Source organism: Rhinolophus sinicus, chromosome 5 (assembly GCF_057876585.1).
Source record: "Rhinolophus sinicus isolate RSI-liver-muscle chromosome 5, RSI-T2T, whole genome shotgun sequence".
NCBI lineage: Eukaryota > Metazoa > Chordata > Mammalia > Chiroptera > Rhinolophidae > Rhinolophus > Rhinolophus sinicus.
In genome coordinates this window covers 8,667,165-8,691,170 of record NC_142505.1, presented here as the reverse complement: position 1 = coordinate 8,691,170, position 24,006 = coordinate 8,667,165, and the positions used below count along the sequence as shown (strand labels likewise).

General features: G+C 46.0%; 1 protein-coding gene across 2 annotated transcripts; it reads left to right on the top strand.

The window, feature by feature from the left end:
• The first annotated feature begins 8,025 nt into the window (after positions 1 to 8,025).
• CCRL2 (C-C motif chemokine receptor like 2) lies at positions 8,026 to 10,058 on the top strand. 2 transcript variants are annotated; one of them, XM_019723712.3, is made up of 2 exons: positions 8,026 to 8,371; positions 8,933 to 10,058. In XM_019723712.3, the coding sequence occupies exon 2, from the start codon at positions 8,945 to 8,947 to the stop codon at positions 10,001 to 10,003; it is 1,059 nt and encodes a 352-aa protein (XP_019579271.3). In that variant the 5' UTR covers positions 8,026 to 8,371; positions 8,933 to 8,944; the 3' UTR covers positions 10,004 to 10,058. The 2 variants fall into 2 exon arrangements, with proteins under 2 accessions (XP_019579271.3, XP_019579272.3); XM_019723713.3 differs by lacking the exon at positions 8,026 to 8,371 and adding an exon at positions 8,386 to 8,506.
• Positions 10,059 to 24,006: the final 13,948 nt, after the last annotated feature.

Genomic DNA, 24,006 nt, shown 5'->3' with positions numbered 1-24,006 from the left:
GGAGAGTAAGGGGTCCTTGCCAATGACCCTTTCCGGAGGGTGTGGCTGAATCCTTTGAAATGAGAAAGAGACGGGTACAGTGGACTCTGGTGCAGAGACAGGAGCCGGCTCAGATCAAGTCCGTGGAGGCTATCAGGCCTGGAAGGCAATGGCTGAAGAGCCTCTAAGGAGCTTCAAGGACCCTCCCTGGGGCAGCGCTGGGCAGGGAGGAAGCAGTATTCAGTCACCTAAGGGGCTCAGAGCAACCACCCAGCCTGAGGAGCAGGGCCCAACTCTGTCTTCCACAATTAAAATCTGTTGTGGTTTAATTTTGTTAAAGGGAGTATTGTTTTTATTCCCCTTTAAATTGAAGTTAATTGGGGCGACAATTGTTCATAAAGTTACATAGATTTCAGGTGTACAATTCTATAATACATTACCTATATCTTACATTGTGTGTTCACCACCCAGAGTCAGTTCTCTTTCCATCACCATATATTAGACCCCGTTTACCCTCCCTCCTCCCCTTTACCCTCTGGTAACCCCTAAACTATTACCTATGAGTTTTTGTTCTTTCAGTTGTTTGTCTTGTTCGTTTGTTTGTTTTCGGTTTATATACCACATATCAGTAAAATCATATAGTTCTCTGCTTTTTCTGTCTGACTTATTTCGCTCAGCATTACACTCTCAAGATCCATCCATGTTGTCATAAATGATCCTATTTCATCTTTTCTTACCCCCGAATAGTATTCCATTGTGTATATATACCACAACTTCTTTATCCATTCATCTATCGAAGGACATTTTGGTTGTTTCCATGTCTTGGCCACCGTAAACAAAGCTGCAATGAACATTGGAGCACACTTGTCTTTATGGATAAATGTTTTCAGATTTTTTGGGGCAGATACCCAGGAGAGGGATTGCTGGGTCATATGGTAATTCTATTTGTAATTTTTTGAGGAACCTCCACACTGCCTTCCATAGAGGCTGCACCAGTCTGCATTCCCACAAACAGTGTATGAGGGCTCCTTTTTCTCCACAGCCTCTCCAACACTTGTTACTATTTGTCTTGTTGATGATAGCCATTCTGACTGGGGTGAGGTGATATCTCATTGTGGTTTTTATTTTCATTTCTCTGATGATTAGTAACATTGAGCATTTTTTCATATGTCTATTTGCCATTTGTATGTCCTCTTTGCAGAAATGTATCTTCAGGTCCCCTGCCCATTTTTCAATTGGGTTGTTTGTTTTTTTGGTGTTGAGTTGTATGAGTTCCTTGTATATTTGGGATATTAGCCCCTTATCGGAGGCGCTCTTTGCAAAAATCTTCTCCCATTCAGTTGGTGGCCTCTTTATCTTGTCGATGGTTTCTTTTGCTGTGCAGAAGCTTTTAAGTTTGATATAGTCCCATTCATTTATTTTAGCTTTTACTTCCCTTGCCTTTGGAATCAAATTCATAAAATGCTCTTTGGACCCAAGGACCATAAGTTTAGTACCTATGTTTTCTTCCATGCAGTTTATTGTTTCAGTCTTAAGTCTTTGATCCATTTTGAATTAATTTGGGTACATGGTGACAGATAGCAGTCCAGTTTCATTCTTTTACATGTGACTCTCCAATTCTGCCAGCACCATTTATTAAAGAGGCTGTCTTTTCTCCATTGTATGTTTTTTGCTTCTTTGTCAAAAAGAAATTGAAGAAGACACAAAGAAATGGAAAGATATTCCGTGCTCATGGATTGGAAAAATCAACATAGTTAAAATAGCCGTATTACCCAAAGCAATATACAGATTTAATGCAATCCCCATCAAAATCCCAATGGCATTTTTTAAAGAAATTGAACAAAAAAATCATCAGATTTGTATGGAACCACAAAAGACCCCGAATAGCCAAAGCAATCTTAAGAAAAAAGAACAATGCTGGAGGTATCACACTCCCTGACTTTAACTTGTACTACGGGCTACAATAATCAAAACGGCATGGTATTGGCAGGAAAACAGACCAGTGGAATAGAATTGAGAACCCGGAAATAAACCCACATAAATATGGAAAGGAAACATTCTGAAAGCGAGGATGCTACTTAGTGTACTACCGTTCACCTCTGTTCATAAGAAAAGAGTTGTTATCTATTTAACATAACTATGGTTAGTGTTGGACCAGTTACTGTCCAATCTGCCAACCCTACAAAAGCTGGAGTGTGGCCAATTAGATGGGGAAGGAGAAAGAGAAAGAGAAAATGGGAGGATGGAGCTGGAGGGAGCTTCTAACTTCCCTTGGACTTTTCTCTTCACACCCTGATGACCACGAGTGAGTAGCCAAGGGACCGGTCAAGTGGAGTGAGTGCCATGTGCACATGACTCATACAGTGTATACAACCTCACGCGTGGGTTTCATGGTGTTACAACATGGTGGTTTTTGAAATTTCAGTTTCCATTTCTGGTCATGAGGGCAAATGGAATTTTCAGGAAACCCAGACCTCTCAGCCTATTCAGTGGGTGTTGGGGGCTCTGCCCAAGTGTCCTCTTCAGGGTCAGTGACACCCACCCTCTCTACTGTTGCGGATGAGGCTGCTGGGAGCCACCCTGAGCCACCAGGACCTGCCTCCTAGGCTGTGCTCCGTCCCAGGGGATGGCAGGGCCTGGCCCCCTTCCCTCAGGGGGGACAGTGCTGAAGGACCAGGCCAGCTCCAGAGCTGTTCACAGGGGCAGCTGAAGCCTCAGCTGTAACCACATGTGATCGGCTTCTCCCTCTGCCCAGCCCTGCCTTGCTCACTCCCTTCCGAGTGTGTCTCCTGGGAACCTTTCCAACAAGACTTCTGCATTCCCAGGAATGCAATCTAAAATAATCTGGTTCTTGGTTTCAACTTTCCCGTCCACCAACACTCAGGGACAGATGCCAATAAGTAATAAAATGTCTCTACCTTCAGTTGTGTTACTTTCCCTTCCTTTGCCCCATCTCTGAGACACAAGTAGATGGTCCCTTGAGGACCTTGAAAAAAAAGAGACTAGGAGGAAAGGGGAGGGGAGGAGAAGAGGCCTCTGCACCCCTCACGTGGCTAACTCCCACTCAGGCTTTCAGCTTAGACGGCACCTACTCCGGGGAACCTGCCCTGGACCCTGGGGACTGGGCCAGGTGCCCTTGCTGACTGCCCTATAGCCCCCACATGCTCCCCCCAGTATAGCATATGACTCCCTGAATGATAAGTCATTATGTGCTTGACCATCTCCCTCTAGAATGTTAGTGCCATGAGAGTAGAAAACGGGTCACTTTAATCATCGTTTTGTCCCTGGGCCTCGCAAAGTTCCCAGCACTTGGGAGATGTGTCCTGCAGGGTCCTGTCAGAAAACATGTGCCACAGTCAAGTAGGACAGCTGAGGACATTTTGGCAAGAGGGTGCTTTACAAAGATTTAGACAGTGTCCAGGGAAAGCTCAGCACATTGTAAAGTGCTTAATGCTAGAGAGAGCAGGCCGCCAATGCCGCAGCTAAGGGCAAGGGGAGGGTGTGTCTGACAAGAGCTGCCCATAGGTCAAGGGACAAAGCAGCCCCACCAAGAAGGAGACCCCTGAGACCCCACCAGGAAGGAGCCAGGAAGCTAAATCCCTTGACCTCATTCTCCAATCTCCTGCCCCAGACTCCCCATTGGCCAACCCCAGCTAAAAATCAGAAGGGGGTTAGGGGGGTGGGGGACGTCTGTGATTAATAAGGTAAGCCTCCCTGGATCTAAAGTAGGGTAGAGGAGAGTGGAGAGTAGATACAGAAGGGCAAAAGAAAGATTTACAAGACAGCAGGCACTAAATACCTGTGAAATGAATAAAGGAATGACTTTCCAACAAATATTCATTGGAACACAACTCAGTGAGTATTTACCATCTTGATCACTGTCTGATGTAGACACATCAAAGGCCACACACTAAGTGTAACTCAAATGACAGCAAAGCCTTGGGCTATGAGAGATGGGGAGCTGGAACTGACAAGTGCTGACATAAAGATAGTACTTGGGAAAATGTGGATTAGAAGAAATTCACCCATAGGCAGGAGAAAGCTTATCAGTTTTTGCCCAGGTTCTAAGTGGTAGAGGAAATCATCTCTGAGAATTCAAAACCTGTGCCTCATGTAAAGATGAGGTTCAGTTTTATAATACCCTCAAAATGGGAGACCCCCAAAAACAGACCAGGAAAACTCATCTCAGGCCATTGATGCCCCCAGGGCCCCGGCTGAAATAAATACAAAACTTCTCCAGAAAATAGGGCTCCCCCTTTAGTCCACACAAAGCTGCTGCAGAAAAAAAAATAATCACCAATAAATATGAGCTCACATCGAGATTACAAAACACAAGGAAATGGATCACCATGAGTAACACCGGACAGGCTTTATAAACTAGAGGATTAAACCCCTGAACGATCTGATGAAACCATGATTTGATTAAAAGTATTTTATAAGGAATCAAAATACTAAAAGGGAGCAAAAGGTTATTACCAGAACCCCCTCAGTGTAGACATGGGTATATTCCACTCCCGTGGGATTTGTCTTCTTGCCCTGATTCAGCACATCATCTTACAATATGAAAAGTCCTACAAACACTTCTGGAATATGGGCGTTTTAACTCAGTAGGTGTTTTCCTTTGTTTTGCTAGGGAGACATACATTCTGAGTCCACTTGTCTCCTATTTGGAGAGCATTAGGATAATTCTCATCATTTATTGGTTGTCCTTCTTTCTTCAGTATTGTATCTGTCATAGGATTAGGTTTACACACAGTTCTAATGCACCACATTTCAAAGTTTTGAAATAAGAGTGTACCCTGTCTCTTATTCTGTTGCTACTAGCAAATTTTCAGATTTTTGTTGAAACTATTTTGGGGTCATTTTATAAGGTACTGGAAGGGGGAGAGTCTGTGATCCCGCTTCAGTTTGCCATCTTTACTAGAAAGTCCTAGACTCCTGTTTTTTTAATTCTGTAGGGGTTTCAAAACTATTAAGGACTTCTTCAGCTTGGGTAGCCCTGGAGGTAGTTGTGTTTGTGTACTGTTAACTTTGGGTTTTTGTTATTTTTTGTTGTATTGGGGACAGGGAGATATTGGACACTTCCTTCTCATGGCATGTGATGCGTTAGTTGCCCCAACTTTGCAGAACAATTGAATTCATTTCACCACAGGATGTGGCTGGTGACCCTTGGGAAACCAATCTCAGTGGAACGGTGAGGACAGCAGCCAGGTGGGGGTGGGGGAGAGTAGGGAATGAACAATGATGAACTAGGAACAGTGAGTTTACACAACTAATGAAGGCTACCTGAGAAGAGGGAGACTAAGTAGTGAGCAGAGTGTGGGGTTAAGGGTGGGTCTATAGTCATTATTTAAGGGAGAGACAGTTTAAAAATGAGCATTTTAAAATTCTGAAGAACCCAATAGAGAAAGAGAGGTTGGTGCTAAAACAAAACGTGGAAACAACTGATAGAAGTCAGGCAGAATGACATCCAGAGTGCAGGAGAAATCAGCCTTCGATACAAGAGGATCAACTCCACAAAAAGAGGAAAGAACGCAGGTGGCCACGATTATATTTGAAGCTGCGGACCAGGAAGTTGAGAGAGTTCTGAGAAAAGATGGAGATGAGGTCACCTCCTACTTGAGTCTTGAGTCTTTTGCTTACTGGAGAATATGTTTAGCAGCATCTCAATCCCTCTCTTATCTTTGAGGATCAATGGAACATAAAGAATATTTCTGCATCATCTATAAAATTATCGCTGAATCCATTACCCAGTGTGTTTTCCAAGCTCCCTGACACAAATAAGAACTTGGTACCAAGAAAGGAGGGGGACAGGAGCATTATGTGTTGGTCCTAATTGTCAGATGCTTCAGGGCTCCTCTTGTCAGCTCAGCACTCTCTGACCATCCTATGTACAGAACGTGAGCACCTGAGCCAACTGGCCTCCCTCTTCTCCTTCCTGCTTTGTTTTTCTCCACAGGACTTCTCTCCTACTACCCTACAATGTACTTACTTATTTTGTTTTTGTCTGTAGAATGTAAACTCTATGAAGGTCTGGATGTTTGCCTATATGTCTTGTACCTAGAACGATGCTAGGCACTCTATAAATACTTATTAAATAAATGCATAAATGAGATCTACGTGTACCAGGGAAGGAGAGTTATAATGTGATAGCTTCTTAAACTGAAATTGAAATTGAACTATGGTCATAAGGAGGAACTCAGACCCTAAAGGGTAAGGTTTGTGAGCCACGTGCCAAAGCCACAGAACGTGGTGAAGTTTCAGAGATGACCCTCGATGGTTCCAGATGTCGGAATGGTACATAAGACCTTCCGCTTGCCTTATCTTCAGACCTCCCAAACATTCCTTCCTACCGCTTGAGAAGTTTCAAGAGTCCCATGGCCTTGGAGATCGAATACACAGTACAGTGTTTATGGAGCACAAAACAGGATTATAAACATGAAACTTGCTAAGAGAATAGGTGTTAACTCTTCCCACCACTAGAACAAGTGATAATTATGTGAGGCAACAGAGGTGTTAGCTAATGCTACGATGGCAATCATATTACTACATAGATGTATCAAATCAGTACATTGCACACCTTAAACTTACACCATGTTCTACATCAATTATATCTCAATTTTTTTTAAACGGAGTCCCAGTGGCCTACATACGGATAAACAGAATGCTGGGAATGAAGCCAAAATGAAATAATACTGAAAGCGAAGGCCATGTTAATATGGGAAGTTAGAGTGATCTTAAATTTACAAAACGGTGTTTTTTTCCCTGTGGGAAACTTCAAATTTCACATGATTCTGTGACACATAGGAGGCGCCTGCCTGCTGCTATTTCACTCCACTTAACCACATCACATGCATATATTCATGTGACTTCTCATGTCTCAAAGTTGGATTTGACTCTCATCCTCTTGCCTGAGACTGACCAGTGAGCATCAGGCAATAAAGCGTGAAAAGACACCATCACCTACTCACTCCAGGTCCTCGGGAGGCCTGGTGTCGCTCCAAACAGTCCTGCTGCAGGAGGGAGGGCCCCAGGAAGGACAACCGCTGGTCCCCAAACCTCGGCCACGACCAATGGGCAGAGCTTCCCAGGGCACGGTGACCCTCAGTCACTGGCAGGAGCCCATACTGTGGGGGGAGGAGAGGAGGAATCTGTCACAGCCCCTGTTCCCACCAGCACCAACCCCTCCATAAGAAGGAATGTGTGCATTTCCCTTTGAGTTGTATTTAATGTTCCATCACATATCCGTCTGGGCCCTTCTTACCTTCATTTTTCCTTTCTCTTAACAGTTGCCTCATTTCTAGTTCTCTTTTAACAGGCCCATGTTCTATATGGAATGCTTCCTCAGATACCTCTTTGGCATTAACAGGATGTCATTTAACTGGCGACAGGAGCACTAAAACAATCTGTAGAACTGGTCCCCACCTGAGGTCACTCACAGGTACAGTTGATCTGGCAGAAGTTCCTACAGACTCTTCAGCTGTTTCCAGTCCCTCTTCCCAGTCTGTCCTTCTTCCAATCCACCCGCGTCCTCCTCCCTCCTCCCCACTACCTCCTTCCCCCACTTCACATCTCGGCTCTTCTGTTTCCTCTCTCCAGCCTCCAAGCTCACCCCACCCCCAGCCTTGTCTTGGGTTGAACTTATTCCCCGATTTAATGATGCCTCCATGTCCTTATCATGGAATTCTCCTGTGCTGGGTTCTCCTACTCGGAGTAGGGTCAGCTCCTCACAGCTTGCCTACCTCCTCCATTTCCCCGTCAGTGCTCACAGCAGCTCACGCTCACTGGCACTCTCAAAGATGGCAATAAACACGTAAGCACACGTGGCTCACTGGGGATCTCACTCTAAGTTCTCAAAGCCTGTGTTGATTCAGGGAGTGGGCTTCTGCTAATGCTGACGGCAGGCCCACCTGCAAGTATTAGCATTACCGGGTGACACTTTTCTCCTCCGCTGTTCCCTGTTCAGTGTGTTGCATGTCAGAAGCGCCTTCCTGCCCCTCCTACTCTCCCTCCCTATCACCAAGGAGCAGCTGTAACTGAGTTCCTTTATCTGGGGAAGCCAGGAGGACGGCTGTCTACAGCCATGGGGAAATCAAAGGCGGGGTACAGGGGGAGGCAGAGGAGAAAACAACTTCCCCATTTCTCTCAGAGGCTTAAGAAACACTCTGGGGGTCTGGGGGAGCTTTCCAGTGGCTTTATTTCCATCGATCCCCAAGACCTGTGACTGGTGGGCAGAGCTACCAGAAACAAACAGTGGTTTCTCTTGCCCCTGAAGGTCAGGACCTTCTGTTCAAAAGGAAGCCGGTCTTTCCACTGTCCCAGGCCATTCCCACAGCAACTCAGATGGTAGGTCGGGAGGCCCCAGCCTTCCCCCCAGGAACTCAGTCAAGTGGTAAGTCATCTATGTTTTTAACCAGCTATGTCCATGTTGATGCTTAGGATGGTTTCGCTTTTACAAACATTTGTTCATATCCTTCGAGAGAAGAACTCAGACCTCTCTGCCTGTCACAGGAAGCTGTTTCAAGGGGTGAGAAAACTTTTTAAACCTGTAGAAATTATGACTGACAGCAATTTTGTGAAACTAAACCACAGTTCTTGGTTCTCTTTAATTGTGTGTTTTCTTATACATTGTTTTCAAGTGGGCAGGTCTTGCTTCTACCCAGAGAATGAAGTTCTTTGAAGAAGCGTCCTGCTGGTTTGTATTTGCCCGTAGCATTAGCACGCTACTCAGCGCCTAAGTGCTTCGTGAATAGACGGGGCTTAGCAGCTGCCCTGGGGAAGTAGGGACATGTTACAGAAATGTTTCTTTTCAATCTTCTGAGATGGAGACCTCCTCTGGCTAAAATTACTCCCCAGAGGAGGGAAAACATAGCTGCGTGGACAGTAGTACTGCTTGTCTCCTCCAGGACTATACAGCTGTGTGAAGGGAAAACCATTTCTCATTTCTCTGCAGGGCAGCCCGAAGATGGCTAATGACACATCAGCAGCAGACGGTGATTATTACGACGTCCTCATAGTGGGCGAGCTGAATCACAGTGAAACAGAGCAGTGCCCCCAGTATGACGCCAAGACCCTGTCCGCCCAGCTGCTGCCTCCACTCTACGCTACGGTCTTCCTGCTTGGTCTCCTGGACAATTGCTTGGTTGTGCTTATCCTGGTCAAATATAAAAGACTCAGACACGTGGAAAATGTCTATTTCCTCAACTTGGCCATTTCTAATTTGTGTTTCCTGCTTACCCTGCCGTTCTGGGCTCACAGCGCCTCCCATGGGGGGCTTCTGGACGATTCCATGTGTAAAATTCTCGCCGCGCTCTCCTCCATGGGCCTGCACAGTGAGGCATTTTTCAATGTCCTTCTGACAGGGAAGAACTACCTGGTGTTTTTCCACGTGAGAAACTTCTCAGCCACCAGCAAGATGGCCTGTGGCATCATCACAAGTGTCCTGGCATGGATAATAGCCATCCTGGTCACTTTGCCTGAATTCCTGCCTTACAAATCCCAGATGGGATTACAAAGCCAGGAATACAAGTGCTTCTTTAGCAGACCGCATTTCCTACCAGGTGATGAGACATTCTGGAAGCATTTTCTCACCTTAAAGGTGAATATCGTGGGACTTCTCGTGCCATCGCTAGTTTTCATATTTTGCTACATGCAAATGAGAATAACACTGAGGTCCAGGGACAGGAAGTATGACCTTTTCAAGCTTGTTTTCGCCATCATGGTTGTTTTCCTGCTGATGTGGGGACCCTACGGTATGGCGCTTCTCCTGTCTACTTTCAAGGAACGCTTCTCTCTGCAGGACTGCAGGAGCAGCTACAACCTGGACAGAAGCGTTCACATAACGAGAATCATTGCAGCCACCCACTGCTGCGTCAACCCGCTCCTCTACGGACTCCTCGACAAGGCATTTAGGAAATACCTCTGCCACCTTTTCTATCCGTGTGATAACACTCCCCCACCACCCACCGAGGACTCTGCACAAGATACGTCATGGGGAGAACACGACCACTCCACTGAGGTGTAAACTAGTTTGCATCAAAATCCGGATAAATAAACATTGGTTTTTGTTTTTTGTTTCATTACATTGTTTTGTATAATTTTTTTTTTTTTACTCATCTGTATATGAAATAGATACAGGAAGAAAAGGGGGAGGTGAACAAATATTTACTGAGCTTCGAATGTATCTCAGCACTGTGCTAGGCTCTTTGTAAAAAGTGAGCTCTTTTCTTGTCCATGGTGCATTCAGGGGGAATTAGTCTCATTTCTCTGAGGAGGAAACTGAGGCTCTGAAATTTGTCTAAGATCACACAGCTAGAGAGTGGCAGGGCTGAGACATAAACCCCAGTGCCATCCAGTCCAGAGCCTATGCTGTGTCCAGCATGCCAGACCTCCAAAAACTGGACAAGAAAACACATGAAATAAATACATAATTTTAAAACCAATTGGACCACATTCCAAATTAAAAGTGACCTGTTCATATAGAAGTAATATTTTAGGCATATTTTCTTAGAGGTGATTGAAAGAACTGGCCAGCTGCAGGTTCTGATTAAAGAGAGGTAAAGTGACAAGCTCTGTGGGAGTTCTCTAAGCTTTCTTTGCTACTCTTTATACCCTTGAGACCCCCAAACTGGGAGCCTCCCAAAGTTTCTAGTACTTCCTCCTACTATTTAGCAAAAATAAGTGTAAGGTTAGGTTTAGAAATGTTTAACACAATATATATTTGGTCCCTTTCAGTATAACATATACCTCCAGCCTCAGCAGCCTGTGACTACAAAACATCACAATAAGTATTTGCCTGGGGAGATCTAGTGCCCGTGTTTCTGTCCCATGTCCCATGTAGAGTTGACAGAGGAAATATAGAATGCCCATGGACCACAGCCTCCTACCTCCATCGCTGAGTAGGGAGGAGGAGGTGGTGGTACCTGGGGAGACTCCAGAGGAGCACAGTCTGTAGCAAGTACTGTCTCTTCCATGTCCTCAGTGGGGGCTATGGATGAACTGTACGCCCTCCAAATTCATAAGTTGAAGCCCTCACCCCCAATGTGATGGTATTTGGAGATGGGGACTTTGGGAGGCCACTAGGTTTAGATGAGGTCATGAGGGTGGGGCCGTCGTGATGGGATTAGTGCCCTTATAAGAAGAGATACCAGAGAGCTTTCTCAATCTCTCCCCACCATGTGAGGACATAGACAGAAGGCGGCCATCTGCAAGCCAGGAAGAGTGCCTGACCAGAACCCGGCCATGCTGGTACCCTGTTCTCAGACTTCCAGCCTCCAGAACCAGGAGAAAATAAATTTCTATTCTCAAAGCCACCCAGTCTATGGTATCATGTTATGGCAGCCCAAGGTGACTAAGACAAAACTCATCCAGAATGATATTAAATAGCAAATAAAGGCACCATGACATGTCAAGAGTGAGACCTTGGAAGAAAGCATCCTAGCAGATATGAAAAGAGGGTTAAGAAGTTCAAGAAGAGGAGAAGGAAAAGGGACAGAGACATTCTCCTCACAAATTATACCAGTTGATCTGGACTCTCCATCCACTTCTCCTACCACATGTGGGACATAAATCTCAGAAAATGACATCATTTTCAGATGTTTACAGATGCAGTGGTGAACTCAAAGGACAAATCCTGTCAGAATTTTCAGAATGAAAGCATAGACTGACTAGAGAAAAAGGATCTGCAAACTCTTACAGTGACTGAGAGTGAAATGGTTATCGAAAATCAAAAGTTCGCGATGGATAATCTAGTTACAACAGCCCACACACATGAGCAGTATATTTGGAACGTTAATAATCCAGCAAGGTCTCCTCCAGAGTTAGAACAAGAAGACTATTATCCCAAAGGTAAAAATAACACATGCTTCTCCACTTTTCCACAAACCACTGCATTAGGAAACTAACAACCAGTGAAAACCCAAAAAGAAGGTGGCTAGTGTATTCAAGAAAAACTGACAGTGTGTCTGTTTTAACTAAATTATTTTCTAATGTAAAAAAAAAAAAAAAAAAAAAAAATTCTATCAGGTCAGAGTAACTCTGATTTGGGAAATTTGAAAGAAAGATTGAAATCTCATGAGCAATCTTCTGTTCATCTCAATTCTATTTATTTGTGGGCACAAATTGAACAAATTTGAAAATGGGAAACACGATTGGTATAGTAAATAAAAAAGCAATAACATTTAAAGTTGAAAAAAATGCAGGCTACCCAGTTAAATTTGAATTTCAGTTAAGCAACAAGTAACCTTGTCTTTTCCTGTTTTCAAATGTGCCGCGGCCACCTGAGCCGGCGTTGTCCTCCCTCCTAAGCTGCTCACACTTTCCTGGTCTAGGGCTCCTGTGCCACGTCTGAATTTCAACGGGACTTTACGCTCTGCCATGTGCCTTCCCAGATATCTTACCTGTGCCACATACCAGTCTTTCAAAGAAAATTGAGTCTCACCTGCCTCATTTTATAAAAGTGGGGACTGAGGCTGAATTCACATGGCTGTCGTGACAGAATCGCGGGCTTGTCATTTTCTGATATCAGTGTCCTTTCCTGTCCTGCCCGTTGCCTCCACCCAGTGCTCAGTGCTTCCCAAATATCTGTAGGGCTTCGTGCGCAGAGTGAGTGCCTGTGTATGATTACACTGGATTTTTGACAACAGTCCAGAGGATTGGGGGAAGACCGGTCCGATGATTGCTGCTCCTCTCAGCTGCCCATTTCTAGACACTGAAAAAAACTTCTCCAAAGAACCATCTCTGGCACTTCTAACAGAAGAAAATCTTTGATCCAAATTTCAGACTCTAAACCCCTTGATGTCTTTTCCCCTGAGGTTTGGCCTTTAGCCACAGCTGGGGTTTGAGTCACTTCCCTGGAGGCCCCCTCTTGGGAGGGCCTTGAAAGGGGTGTCTGTCCCTTCCTGTGTGACCTAACCCCGCCATTGACCTCCCTGAGCCTCAGACAACTGGGGATAAGGCCTTCCCCTTGCAGGGCTGCTGGCAGCTATGAGGGCTGGGAAAGCACCACAGGGATGGGCTCAGGGAACGCTGTGTGCAGCGTGCTTTCCCTGGATGTTGCCTGAACCCTGATGGTGCTTGAATTTCAGCTCTCACAGGCCTCCTCCTTCCTACCTCGGCCTCCTGCAGCTGTTCCAGGTAAATGCCTAATACGTTTGCCCAAAGGCACAGGGAACATGTGGCTCAGCTCCTGCCTCTTTGAGGGCCTGGTGGGCAGGATGACACCATCACCTACAGTGAGCATGTTTTCCTCTGCCCTCTGACCAGCTCTGCGGGTTTAGTTTACTCTGTGAATCTGTGAGCAGCCCTCCCCACCAGAGACCCTGCCCACTCGCTGTTTCAGGCATCTGCCTTTGCAGTGCACCTGCTTCACACTTCATTGGGCTGCACACAGCTTGCTCACCGAGGCTCAGGACCTTCCCAGCTAACCCGTGCACACAGGCCCTCCGTCATCTGCAGAATACACAACCTATGTCCCTAAGCTTGCAACAACTCCATCCGATGACGATTCACGTATATACTCATTGTGTCTCCACCTCATGTCTGAAGAACGCCAGGGCAGAGTTTGTCTGATCACCTCTGAATGGACTAGAGGAGATGGGATGTGATGATGGATGAGAAGGTGGCCAAGAGAAAGACTCAGCCAACTCAGCAGGAGTTATCTTTCCCCCAGAGACAGGTGATACTCAAGCCTGTGAGGGAAGTCAGGAGGAAGGGGTTGACCGACAGGTAACAGGAGCACTTCCTGAAAAGGGTTACAGTTTTCATCAGGGTATCATAGAGAAAATAAATTGAACATTTGTATATTAGAAGGAAAATTCTAGATGATTTTAACATTGTTAGTGTTAAATTGAAAGAATCCATATCTCATGGCTTCAGAAAGACATAACTCTCCCTCCACCTCTCACTCAAGGTCCCAGAGATGCCAGCTGCTTTAATAGTGAGGATGGAATTGTGGGGCTGGAGGGTAGTAAAACACCAAAACAATAATTATCTCCCATATGGCAACATCGGAGTATTAAAATCACAGTTAACGTGTCACCCTAACATGCCACCATCCTATCCCAGCTGTTTTCATTTTTGCACACGACCTTCCATTTGCAGGCATGTTTTTTCATAACTGCACTTCAATACAATAGGATTTTGCACTCTGCTTTAGTCACCTGTAATCCATAAATATCTCTTCTGTCTCTAGATAGTGTCTAAAATGTCTATTTTTATAGATTATGTAAGAAGTAATCATGTTCACATACTTAAACTCATTAATTTCTATACTCTAACATTGGATATTTTTATGATTTCAACTTTTTCTGTGATGGGTAACATCATTCTTAAGAACTGTTTACTCACGATAAATTGTTTTCTTCAGATAAGCTCCTGGTAGAGTGTGGTGGCTTTGTAATGTGTCAGCTTGGCTAGGCTGAACTACATTTCCCAGAGTTCTCTGACCTGCATGTTTCCAGGGATGAGACCCAGGAGAGATTTTTGAGAGAGGTTTGGAGGGTGGAAGTGAAGCAGCAGCCATTTTGTAGCTCACACACTTTGACACTTATCTCCCCTCACTGTTGTGTGTCAGGCCTGCTCCAAGATCCTCCTTCAGCCTCTCCAACTCCAAGTCCAAGTGCAAGGGTTTAACTTTGTGATAAATAGCCATGACTTTTGCAGGTCACCCTGTCATGCGGGGCAGCCTGCGGGGTCTCTGCTCCCACTCCCCACATAAGAACGCAGGATATGGTGAGGCCAAAAAGGAACACCCACGGAGCCATAAGTAGGGGAGTCATATCACTATATTCTCTCTGGCGGCATCTGCCTCTCTGCAATCCGCTCTTGTTAGCTCAGTCACCATCTTCTTGCTAGCCCCCATTTTTCTGCTAGTGTAGCCACTGCAGTTATATTAGTGGCCAATGGCTCACTGGTTACAGCTGACGGTCAACTAGCCACAGCTGATGGCCATCCAATCACAATTGATGTTCATTTACTACCTGAGCCAGCAGCTTTCTATGTGAGGCCGAGAGTCTGGAAACTGCTTTTTGGGGTTCTGTCCCCACACTCCACCCCTACAGGCTCTCGCCTCACAATCTACGAGACAAGCATCTTCCGCGAGGGGCCCTGTACGAGGAGCCTGGAGATGAATGCAATATCCTGGACACAGCTAGGCTCTCTGGGCACAGCCAGGGTTTCTCAGGGCACCACCAGTACTTCTGAGCACAGCCAGACTTCCTGGGCTTCTTAGGGTACCACCAGTCTCCCCAGACACAGGCAGGGTTTCTCAGGGCACCACCAGTACTTCTGGGCACAGCCAGACTTCCTGGGCTTCTTAGGGTACCACCAATCTCTCCAGGCACAGCCAGGGTTTCTCAGGGCACCACCAGTACTTCTGGGCACAGCCAGACTTACTAGGCTTCTTAGGGTACCACCACTCTCCCCGGGCACAGCCAGGGCCTCTCAGGGCACTGCCACTCTTTCTGGGCTCAGCCAGACTTCCCGGACTCAGCCAGGGCTGTCAGGGCACTGCCACTCTCTCTGAGCTCAGCCAGACTTCCCGAACTCAGCCAGGGCTGTCAGGGCACCGCCACTCTCTCTGAGCTCAGCCAGACTTCCTGGACTCAGCCAGGGCTGTCAGGGCACTGCCACTCTCTCTGGGCACAGCCAGACTTCCCGAACTCAGCCAGGGCTCTCAGGGCACTGCCACTCTCTCTGGGCACAGTCAGACTTCCTGGGCTCAGCCAGGGCTCTCAGGGCACTGCCACTCTCTCTGGGCCGCTCAGGGTACCGTGCTGGAACAACAGCGACTCACAGTCAAGGTACTTACATATTCTCGATGGCGGCCAGTCAAGGCGCAAAAGCAAACATCAGCCAGTTCCACTACATGGTGGTATGTTCCCAAATAGTCAAGCGGTCCATTAAATTAGGGATGGAAGGCAATTCCCCATAGTCCATAGTCATTCGCCATGGCTCTCCTGGGGGTGAGGGACGACCTTGACCTCACCGGCATCTCCCATGGAGGACTCAGCAAGCGTTTCCTCCTGGGACTACAGGTCCTGCATCCAGGCTGCCTCAGCAAGCACTTCCCAGACCACAGGGCCGCAATGTCCTTTGCTTTCTCCGGCCTATGCTGGTTGGGGAACCGTCCACGTCTTCCCACCCCTCCACGGGGGTCCAGCTCTCCGGCATCTGCTCCTCCTGGTTTTCCTGAGACTAAGTGTTCATATGCACAAACTGCTCCACCGCCTTTCGGGGAGGTTTGGCCGGCACAGCACCGTACCCTGCTCGCTGCGCCATTTATCACGCAGGGAGGCCTGCGGGGTCTCTGCTCCCACTCCCCACATAAGAACGCAGGACACGGTGAGGCCAAAAAGGAACACCCACGGAGCCATAAGTATGGGAGTCATATCACTATATTCTCTCTGGCGGCATCTGCCTCTCTGCAATCCGCGCTTGCCAGCTCAGCCACCATCTTCTTGCTAGCTCCCATTTTTCTGCTAGCGTAGCCACAGCAGTTATATTAGTGGCCAATGGCTCACTGGTTACAGCTGACGGCCAACTAGCCACAGCTGATGGCCATCCAATCATAGTTGATGGCCATTTACTACCTGAGCCAGCAGCTGTCTATGTGAGGCCGAGAGCCTGGAAACTGCTTTTTGGGGTTCTGTCCCCACACACCCTTATCAGCAAGGTCAGGGCAACAAGAGCTGACATGGTTTCAGTCTGTCCTCATGGGCTCCCGCTCATGCTTGTGAGTCCCTACGCATCCTTGCTCTCTTCCTGTTTATATCCATCCATCTCCCCTTCCCAGCTGTACCTCATGAACTTCCTGTCCCAGCACTGGGCGTGATGACAACAGCCTTATAGAGAGACACCTTGGTCAGGTAGGTCCCACAATTATGTCAGATCAAAGCCTGGTGACAAATCCTTAATGGAAGTATGTCTCCTAGCAGTCCTGCTTCTCTGACTGATGGAACATTTGCTATTGAGTGTCATCCAGAGGAACAGAATCTTAAGGATAAGTTTTCTGAACTGGTTCTGGGTTCTCTGGAATTGGTTCCCTCGTCTGATTAGATTTAAAAACACCAATGACCTGTTTCCAACAGTAAAAGAGGCCCTGGTAGTCCGTGGCATACAATTGCAAATTAGTTACTCCAATGATCACCTTTAGATACCTGTAATCAAAGCCTACGGGAAGCAAGGATCTGGGTGACCTAGTGTTTGTTGCCATAGGTCAAGAAGGTCAAAATAAGGATTATAATAAGGTAGGTTGGTTGCTTTCAACTGTGCCGGAGATCTTGGAGGGGAAAAATGATAAGCTCAGAGCTTTAAATTCCCAGCTTGAAGTTTGCATGAGGAAACTGAAAGCTTCCATGACTGCCTTAAAAGAAACTCATCTCTTGTAGCATGGCTGTGATTTCTGAAAACCAAACCCAAAGTCTAATCCTGAAAGTGACTGAATTACAACACAAACTGAATTCTCGACCTTACAAGATTTCTTTTGCTAAAGTTATGATATTGATTAGGAAAGAATGGGATCCTGAATATTGGGATGGAGACATATAGTCAGGTTCTGATGAAGATGGACACCCTCAAACCCCTGAATTTCACTGAAATTTCTTCACCAGTAGAAGTGAGGAGGTTAACACCTTTGCCTAAAGAACCTGTGACGGGCTCCCCTGAGGTAAGTACTTTGTCCTTCTCAGCACCTATTCCCACATCCCCTTGCTTCTAGACCTACAACTTGACTTGCGTCCCAGCCGGCCCCAAAGGATGAGATAAGAAGCATGACCAGAGAGAAGGGCACGATTTTTTTCATTTTTTAATTAGCAAGAACATGTGGAACATGTGTAGGAATAGACCTTAAGTTTGTGGGATAATGGTAGAAGGAACATAAACAGATTTACTAAACTAATCAGGAGATCTCTGCAAAAAAAAAAAAAATCAAAATAGAATAAGCATTATTTTTTAATTGCTTGAATAGGAAAAGGAGGGCCATTTCATCAGAAGGTGCTGGGTTAATTAAATATCCATATGGGGGAAAAATGAAACTTGACCCCCACTTCATGTCATCAACATAGGAGCATCTTTCCCAATATGATATGGACAGAGAAGAAAGCCAGACAAAAAGAATCTGTAATATATGATTCTACTTCTGAAAGTTCAAAAGAAGGCAAACTAGTCAAAAGTCAAGATAATGCTTAATTGTGGGGAGGAGAAGGTGTTAGTTTTTGGAAGGAACATGATTTGGGATGGCTGGTAATTTAAGTTTCTTGATTTAGTTCTGGGAAAAAAAAGCTTAAGACATCTTAGAGACAATTGGGAAAGTGTGAATATGAACAAGGTGTCGGATGGTATAGATTTATCATTTTCAAGAGTAACAATGAAATTATGATTCTACAGGAGAATGAATGTCCTTTCTCTTAGGGGAGGCATGAGAAAGAATTTGGGAGCAAAATGTAATGGTGGCTACACCTTACATTCAAATACTTTAGACACACAACACACACACACACACACACGCACACACACACCGTGTGCCTATCTAGGAAGTGAGGAAGAAGATATGTCAAAATGTTAACAATTGTCAAATCTACGTGAAAAATATATGGATGTTCATTGAATCCTGTTTGACCTGCACTGAATAAATTGAAATTTTCATAAGACAAAGTTGAAGGGGAAAACTGACTTTGATATTGTCTGGATAAAAACAAAGAAAAAAGATTGACGGCAAGTACAAATTTTAAAAGTCTCCTCCTTTCCAATCCCTCACAATTGGGGTGAGACTCCATCTGTAGGAGAGCTGTAGAGAGAACAAGCCCAAATTCCTCAGCTTCACCAAAAACAAAACTGAGTCCACAGAAGGTCAGAAACTTATCCAAAGTCACACAGCCACACAGCAGCAGAGCTGAAACGAGGCTCTAAGTGTCCTGCTGCACAGGCCACTTATTCCCACTCAGGACTGGCCTGTAATTATTTCTGAAAACAATGGCCAGCTAAATGATTCTGAATGTCCTTTATGAGTAAAAGCTAACTGAGAAAACAGTATTCAGGCTGCCAGTCAATTTCCTAACGCATTTAGCAGTGCATGCCCATCATGTCAAAAGAAGAAAAGAATAGAAAAGGGAGCTTTGAACGTCACACTATTAAGATGCTGTGGAGGGTGGATTATTTTACTATTAAACTAGGTGGCAAAGCATGGCGACCTCAAAGCATGTGATGTTCCTCCTGATGTGATGTGGCAGGAAGCTCGCAGCACCGCAGAGTGGTGGGTTCTCCCGCAGGTGCACCTTCTAGCCCCAGCTCCGGTGACACTACACAGACACAGGTAGATGCTTGCAGTCGGCCGCTGACGCAGTGCTCCCAGCACCGGCCCCAGCGCTGAGGCCCCCTGGGGGGACTGGAAGATGCTTCTAGAGCACCTTCAGGAACTCGTCCTGCACACCAGGCAGAGCCAGACGCCCCCGTCCAAGAGTGGATGGAAGGAAACTGAGATGCTCCTACCACAGGACAGATAGCGACATACTGGAAAAAGGGTCATCAAACTACAGCCCTTGGGCCACATCCAACCTGCCACCTGTTTTTGTATTGCCCATGAGCAATGAATGACTTCTATATTTTTAAATAGTTGGGGGGCAAAAAATCAAAAGAACAATGTTTTATGACACATAAAATTACACAAAAATCTAATTTCAGTATCCATCAATTAAGTTTTGTTGGAACACGGCCGCATTCCTTTATATGTGTGTTGCAGATGGCTGCTTTTGCACCCCAGTGGCTGAGTTGAGTAGTTGTGACAGAGATGGTGGGTGGCACTGGCATCACATCCTCCTGCTGTCTGGTGCATTCAAATCACAGGGAGGCAAATATCATTCAACAGCATTTCAAGAGCCATGCTGTGATGTCATGATAGAATAAGAAATATGTATATGGTCTTCCTCCTGAGTGACAGGAAAGAGAGCAGTGTCTTGTGATTGGCACCTGAAGGAGGAGGGCAGTCTTGAGGGACGGAGCCCTTAGCCTATGGGCTGTGTTATAATAGCCTGTGGGCTGTGTTATGTCTGGGTGGTTAGTGTCATAATTGAATTGACCTGTAGGACACCTAATTGGTTTCCACACAACACATCTGCTAAGATGTGTTACAATTGATGGTGGTGAAAATATGTGCTGAACAAAACAAAGGGGGGCTTAATTGGACAATTTACAACAATTGTCAACATGGACAGTGTTTATTGATTGGTTGTACTTTGTGGAAAATGTTTATATTTATGCTGTGTGTTACACCAGTAGTGTCAGCAATGAGCTTCAGTGTTCTGTAGACTCCACCATCATCAGTTCTGTGGATTTTTCTCAGAAATGAAAATTTAATATCCCAATTCGCCCGGCCACACAGCAGTTTGCTGGCTTAGCAGTGGTAACGTTTCATTGTGATATTTTGAGTTCAGGACCAAGACTGAAATTTTTCTGAACAAGGACTGTCTTTATCTTCCTGACAGAACATTGAATGGCTCTGGAAATTATATTTTTCTGGAGAATTGATTCTGTTTCTTAATAAACTCAACCTAGAATTACAAGACCAAATAGCACTTACATATGAAACATATATCATAGCCAAGTCACTCGACAACTATGCTTTGAATCACAAGAAAGGTCAAGCCACTTTATACACTTCCCATACTATTAAAAGGTAAGACATGAGATCTCCAGTCTCCTACAAATTTGTATCAGATATATTTTCTGAGCTTAAACTACTCATCCAAAGGAGTTTTTCAGACCTCAATGCAAGGAAAAAAGAGGTTTCCATATTTCAAAATCAAATGATGCAACTGAAGAGCTTCCATCTAATCTTCAATTGGAAGTGGTGTACAATTTAACGACACGCCATGCTAAAAGGTAAACATCAAGAGAAGAATCTAATACAAGTTAATAAATGTCTTCCAAGTGATAAGTATGCACAGTTAGTAGCACTATATCACACTCACAAAGAAAATTGTACCCAAATTATGAGTCTGCACTAACACTTCCCATTCCAGCTCAACCCACAGATTCTGCCTTGCTTTCCCCATTACATATTTCTATCTTTCTTCTTTCACAGTAACTCTCGGTCCCAAAAACATCAACACATTTTCTCATTTTCTCAATCTACACACACATAAAAGATTTCAGAATTGCTACACCCATACCACTTAGAGTCCCCAGTAGATATAAAAATGATAAGGACATGTACCCAAACCAGTCCTAAAAATGTGACCTGGAATAGGAGGAATGAAGTCATTACTGGGCCAGGGAGCGTGATTGATGTTACAAAAAGATAAAGCAGTAACCTGAAGGGAGGGTATCTGAGATCAAATGTGAATGATTCCCCCACAGGGAACCCCATCTTGGAAGCTGCTGTGTAGTTCTCTGAATGGGGACATATTATCAATGCAAGAAAAATTGTGAAATATCCCAGAAGGCATTGGGAGAGGGGAGGAAGGGGTCGGGGCTCTCTTGTCCCTGGTCAGTCTTCTGTTTCTGTGGTGGCCTGTGCAGCTGTGCAGGTACAGCCTGCCTATGGCATCCTGAAAGGGGGGCTGAAATGCAGCCCACACTGCTCACCAGGCCGCCATCCCCAGGAGGGGGCTATACATACACCGGGAAAGGGGCACCTCCCTCGCACTTTGCATAGAAGCCCTATATGGGCTGGCAAGGCCACTCTCTGATTGATCTCTGACCAGGCACCATGAAATGCTCGCTTCTTCTAACATAGTATTTCCCCTGCACCATCGCACTTCCCCCTTACCCGCACCCCGAACTGTGTGTGGCCACCCTGTGCTCAGGTCTTTTCTTGTAAAGCTGCCCTTAGGATTCCCAGTGGTTCGATTTGTCTGAAGACTCTTGACGTATGTAGAAGGTTAATTCCACTTGGGGGAAGATGAGGGAAGTGTGACTTCCTCTAACAAGGTCGGGCTCAGAAAAGGGGAGATGCCCGCTATACCATTTTTGTCTTTCTTCTTACATCTCTGTAAAGCAGTGGCAAACCACCATTCTGGAGGCTGAAGAGGAGGAGAAGGGCAGTGTCGGGAAAGGCTCGGGCTGCCCTGCGTCTGTCTGGCCCAGGGCTGTGGAATGTGCTGGCTTCTCCTTGTTCACATCCGCTTGGAGCAAGTCTGGAGAGGAAAGGCAGCTGGGACGAGAGCACTGTCACCCTGAAGCTCATATTCTCTTTGCCTTCCTCTCCCCCTTTCTCTCGTATCCTAAGTTTAATGATTCGAAACACTGGGCTATGACCAGGAAATGACACCCTCAGGCTCTCTCCCAACTCTAGGAGGAAGAGAAAGTTAAGGAGGTTGGGGTAGGGGGTGTTGTTTGCTTTTGTACGTTGCAGTGAAATAGCACAACCGAGCTCCAGAAAATTCGACAATTTTAGACCAGGGGCCTAGAGCAGAACAGTAGGCCGAGAAAACATTTCATTTCGGGTTCCTGAGGGCAAAGGTCTGGCACCAAGAAGGTCAGATTACATTCCTGAATCTGTTGGATGTCATTCTCCACCAGGACAAAGGGAACAAGGTGGCCTCTTCCCCAGGGACCACGCTCAGGGGCAGAGGGAATTTCAGGGAGGAAGGCAACTGAACACAGGCCTGAAGGCCCTGCCAGGGGCTCGAGAAGTAGAGAAAAGCTGTTCAGAATGCAAGGTCGTGAGCTGTCCTTGAAGACTGTAGGGAACTTGGAGTCTGAGGAAGTGAAAACAGAGACACCAAGGGGAGCCCACACTCAATTCAGTGTGAGGGGGGAAACGGGGTGGGACCATTGGTCTGGTGGTGGTTCAGAGGTTTGACCAGCATGGCCTGGACACCGAGAGGGCAGAGAAAGAAGCATCTGTGCAGCTATGTAATGTGACACACACGTTTCCAACTTCGGGAGGAATCCATGAGCATGGTTGTCTGGGGGAGTTCACTGTGGACACAGCTTTTGGTTTTGTTTCCCTCCAAGACTATCAGACACACAGGGCTTGGCAGCCTTTCACAGGGACGCTTCTCTTGCTAAGACAAGTCCACACTCTGGGTCTTTCCAATGACCGAAAAGCTTTGACTGTTGTCCCAGCGAAGCTGAAGCTGAGGAAATGTTGTGCTTTTTCTTCTTTTTCTCTATCTATTCTTGCCTCACCCAAGTGTCTCCATAGCCTTTAATTTTCTGGGGTGAAACGCTCATTTAAATTCCAAATAATATACCTCTGGTGTCTACCTCCCACACTAGAGGCTCAGGGTCTTTCTCAGAATTCCCACAGATTCAGGGGCCTCGCTTTCTTCTGGACACCTTTTGCCCCGATATGCCAGCTGCGCCTCACTTACTGGTCTTCACTGCCCTTTCCTTCCTGGGGGCTGCTAGCCTCTCTCCGTACGCCTCCCCTGAACACAGACGCTGCCTGGGCATTCATCTGAGGGTTACTGACCTGGTTATGAACCTGAGGGAGCAGGTACCTGGGCCCCGTTTGCTCACTCCCCCAATGAGGGGAGTCTGTGCGTTTGTAACTGAAACCATTTGGTTCTCCCTTAATTCCCTTTCCTGGCACCAAGACAGTGGGTCAGAAACAAAACTTTGGCGCAGAAAACCATGGGAGACTCCCTTAAAGGACAAAGCTTGGACCCTCAAGAAAGCAGAGAAAGACCAGAACGGAGGAGGAGTGACGTGGACAGTGAGGAAACAGTGTGGTCAGCAGGATCAGAAACAGCGAAAGGCTCCTAAGCTTGGCGGTTTGGGAGGGCAGGGGTGTCCTTTTCCAGAATCACGTCAGGAGAGCGAACAGGTTAGAATCAAAGTACAGTGGGGTGAAGAGAGAACAAGTGACCTCACCCCACTTGCTGAAGAAAGTGAAGGCAACCTGCCTAGACCATGTTCGAAGACCTTGGCTGAGAAACGTGGGGGGAAAACTAGTGACTAGAGGTTGACGAGAGGATGAGGGCCAATAAGGCCAAGGGACAGACATCTATCCCGTTTTCCTATCATGCTTGTATTTGTACATTTTCTATACCTGCTGCTATTGACTTAAAGTACCAAATACTCACC